This window comes from Melampsora larici-populina (genome assembly GCF_000204055.1).
Source record: "Melampsora larici-populina 98AG31 unplaced genomic scaffold MELLAscaffold_229, whole genome shotgun sequence".
Taxonomy (NCBI): Eukaryota; Fungi; Basidiomycota; class Pucciniomycetes; order Pucciniales; family Melampsoraceae; genus Melampsora; species Melampsora laricis-populina.
This window is the reverse complement of record NW_006768985.1, coordinates 1,551-4,733: the sequence shown is the minus strand read 5'-3', so window position 1 is coordinate 4,733 and position 3,183 is coordinate 1,551. Positions and strand designations below refer to the sequence as shown.

Genomic DNA, 3,183 nt, shown 5'->3' with positions numbered 1-3,183 from the left:
CAATGAGTGACCACAGTCCACTCTTTCTATCAGGTAACTCCATATTCAGAACTAGGCTTGAGCTGCGATGGAATAAGTGGCATGTGATAATAACAACATCGAGTGTCAGCTTTGAGTCCATCCAAGAATCGTAGCATTGAAGTCAATAAGAATGTCAATTGGTACATACTATGATACTATGATGGAGATTGAGAATCGAAGTTGAGAGCGGACCGAATTGATTGTGAGATGTGATGGTAAACATGTGTTGATCGTAAAAGTATTTGAAGTCGATTATTTCAGCCTTCTATCGTTCATAAGTGATAAGTTCGATTTGTCGATGATCTGTAATCTGCAGCGGGACAAATGGCCCTGACGTTCGTAGCGGGAAGCCACAACGTGTGGGCCACTCAACACCGACAGCAGTTTAGATTGAATCGATTGGTTATGCGAGAGGGCGATGAAAACGATGAGGAAATTGATGCTGGGTCAAAAGTACAAAAAAAAGTATACATATATATACCACACCGAGACCGGGACCGGGGCCAAACTGAATCACGCTGTGTGTGGTTGGGACTACATATACGTGATAAATAGCAACTCTACATAATCGATTATCAAAACCACTCCCTGTCATTTCAAATTTTTGATCCTCGACCGCCCTTGCAATGGACCCACATCACCTAAATCAGTCTTCAAATTTAAATCAAAACCACACAACCTTCACCAATCAGTTCGCCCATCCGCTTCGTCATATGAATCAAGTCTTTCCTGGCCAACAATCACTGAACGCTACATTTGATCCTATGTACGTACTTCGATGCTAGGCACTTCGATCCTACTCATGTTGGAGCAAACTCACAAACTGGGTTCACTGGGTTCGATTCACCTCACTTCGATCTACCTCAGTTTGATCCGAATCAATCAGCACCAAACCAAATTCCTCGCATCCATCAACCTCAACCACAAGGTGGACGTATTTCAACCTTGTCGCGCCTTGAGAATGAGGTGGAATCAAACACCGAACAGCTCTCTGCAGCTTCAGCTTCGACCACTGCTCAAGACGCTAACAACTCAAAGAAAAAGAATTGCAAAACCAAGAAAACTAAAGCTCCAGCTGTTGATTCAACCCGTATGATCGTTGATGAATTCATGTCCAAGGACGTCTTTACAGAAATTGGAGGAATTACTTTAGATGGACAAACTCGAAGTCCTGAGGAACTCATGGCTCAAAAGTCTTTGGGCCAGCTTCGTCATTCTGCAGAAAATGTAGGCAAAGGGAATTTATCAGAGGAGGATGAGATTCATTTTATGAATTTTCACGATAATATCACAAAGTCGATGGCAATCAACTGTCTTGCCAGAGGTGTCAAACTGTCCGCGGTTGAAACCTTCTTGTAAGTCTCTTTTCTCATGTCCTTAATATTTTCCAAAAGTTGACCCATTTACCCTCTTACTTGTTTGTTACAACAGAGGCCACAAGAAGCCTTTCCGAGACTTGACTCGATGGCACGGCTTTCAGCAAGCCCCTGAAAATCGACAGATCTGCCGTGATTGTGAGTTCTGGGCTGAAAATCAACTGATCACATGTCAAACACTCACACCTGTTGGTTCCTATGTAGATAAGGGTGTTAAAGATGGTAAAGCCACTACAGCTCTCAAGCGAAAATACGATCAACTGACCGAGGAAGAGAAAGACACTTACAAGCCAAAATCTAAGCTAGCGGTTATCATCGACGAGATAGAAGCGTCGAACGTTGGTGGTACTGGTCAAGAATCTTCTAACGGTGCTGGTGATGGTCAAGATTCTCGTAACATTGGTAGTGCTGCTCAAGAATCGACTTCAGCGGTTCGTTTCAAGTCTCGGTCTTTTGCTACGGATTCAGATAAAATCATCAAGTGGTTACGAGAAGCCAACATACAGGTGAGCTCTTCTGGTTATTGATTCAACCCCATTCATTCCATACCTGAATACTGACCAACTTGCTATGCAACAGTTGCGTCGACTTTGTGCCACTTATCATCTTGAAGGTGTTATCATGGTGGTGTCCACGCATGTCTCTCATGGCTCTGTTCAGCTTTTCCGAGGAACTCAGGGTGCGATCAACTGGCACGACGCCACCAAAGCATTGAAACCGCAAGACAATTGTTTGGCTAACCTGCAAGCGTATGTCCTGGGTAGGAAGGTAGGTCTGGAGAGTCTGGTTGACAGTAAGTTTCTTCTATTATCGTGTGTGTTTATTTCAGTACCAAAAGTTGATTATGTATGCATAGACAAACCAAAAACAGACAAATCTCTAGCTAAAGCACAATTAGGACAGATGCTTTGTATGTCTGGTTTCATTCAAGCATATATCTTGCTTTCATCTCCCAATTTCCTGATATATATCTATCTTTCTGTTTGATTCTGAAATAGCTGATTTTACCAACGGCAAACACACCCAATGGCCTTGGAAAAACTGTGTATCGACCCTGAAAAGTTGGGGCTATGAGGTCTTGATGTTGCCAGGCGCTGCTTCGGATCTTAATTGGATCACCGGCCTAACAGGCAGTAATGCGCTCACCAGTATGAACGCACGACTCATCCTCAAAGACTTGAATGGTGACATGATCCAACTTAAGCGAAATATAGAATCTGCTGTCCCAGCTTCCCTTGATCCGAATAATCCTGCAGATCAAGACAACTTTGAAGGAGAGAATTCTAATGACCTTTGATTGCATGCGCTCTGTCTCTCTGTTTTTTTTCTCATTTTTTCTTCGTTCTGCTCCATTATGTGAAGTGAATTCTCTTTTTTCATTCCGTTCTTGCAAAATTGTTCATCATGTGACAAGTTGCTTTTCAACTTGAGAAAATACTTTGTAACAATCCTTATTCAAGTTGAGAAACTAATTTGTGACAATTCGTATTCAATTGAGAAAAAACAAAACTAAACATTAGACTTGACTCAACTTTGAGTGCGACCACAGTTGTGCTTGAGTTTGAAGGATAAAATTGATAAACTAACTGAAGCCAAGCCGTATTGTACGTTGTACTTGACTCAAGCCAAGTCCAAGTCAGACCAGACTTGATAAAAAGAGAACCAAAGCATGAAATGTTGTTCTTGAGTCGCGAGCACAAGACTCTAATTTGCAAGAAGGGTGGAACGTCACTCAAGTTGACGATTGAAGTGATACACATTTGACCGTATACAAGTTATCAAAGGA

The 3,183-nt window shown here is 42.2% G+C and overlaps 1 protein-coding gene across 1 annotated transcript; it reads left to right on the top strand.

Annotated features, from left to right (window-relative positions):
- Positions 1-647: 647 nt before the first annotated feature.
- On the top strand, positions 648-2,694 carry MELLADRAFT_70183 (uncharacterized protein; the record flags this gene model as incomplete). The annotated part of the gene is given in 6 exon segments (XM_007419523.1): positions 648-787; positions 807-1,376; positions 1,453-1,903; positions 1,977-2,190; positions 2,254-2,307; positions 2,396-2,694. 6 exon segments carry the CDS (start codon positions 648-650, stop codon positions 2,692-2,694), a joined length of 1,728 nt encoding a protein of 575 aa, XP_007419585.1.
- Between the last annotated feature and the right edge of the window lie 489 nt (positions 2,695-3,183).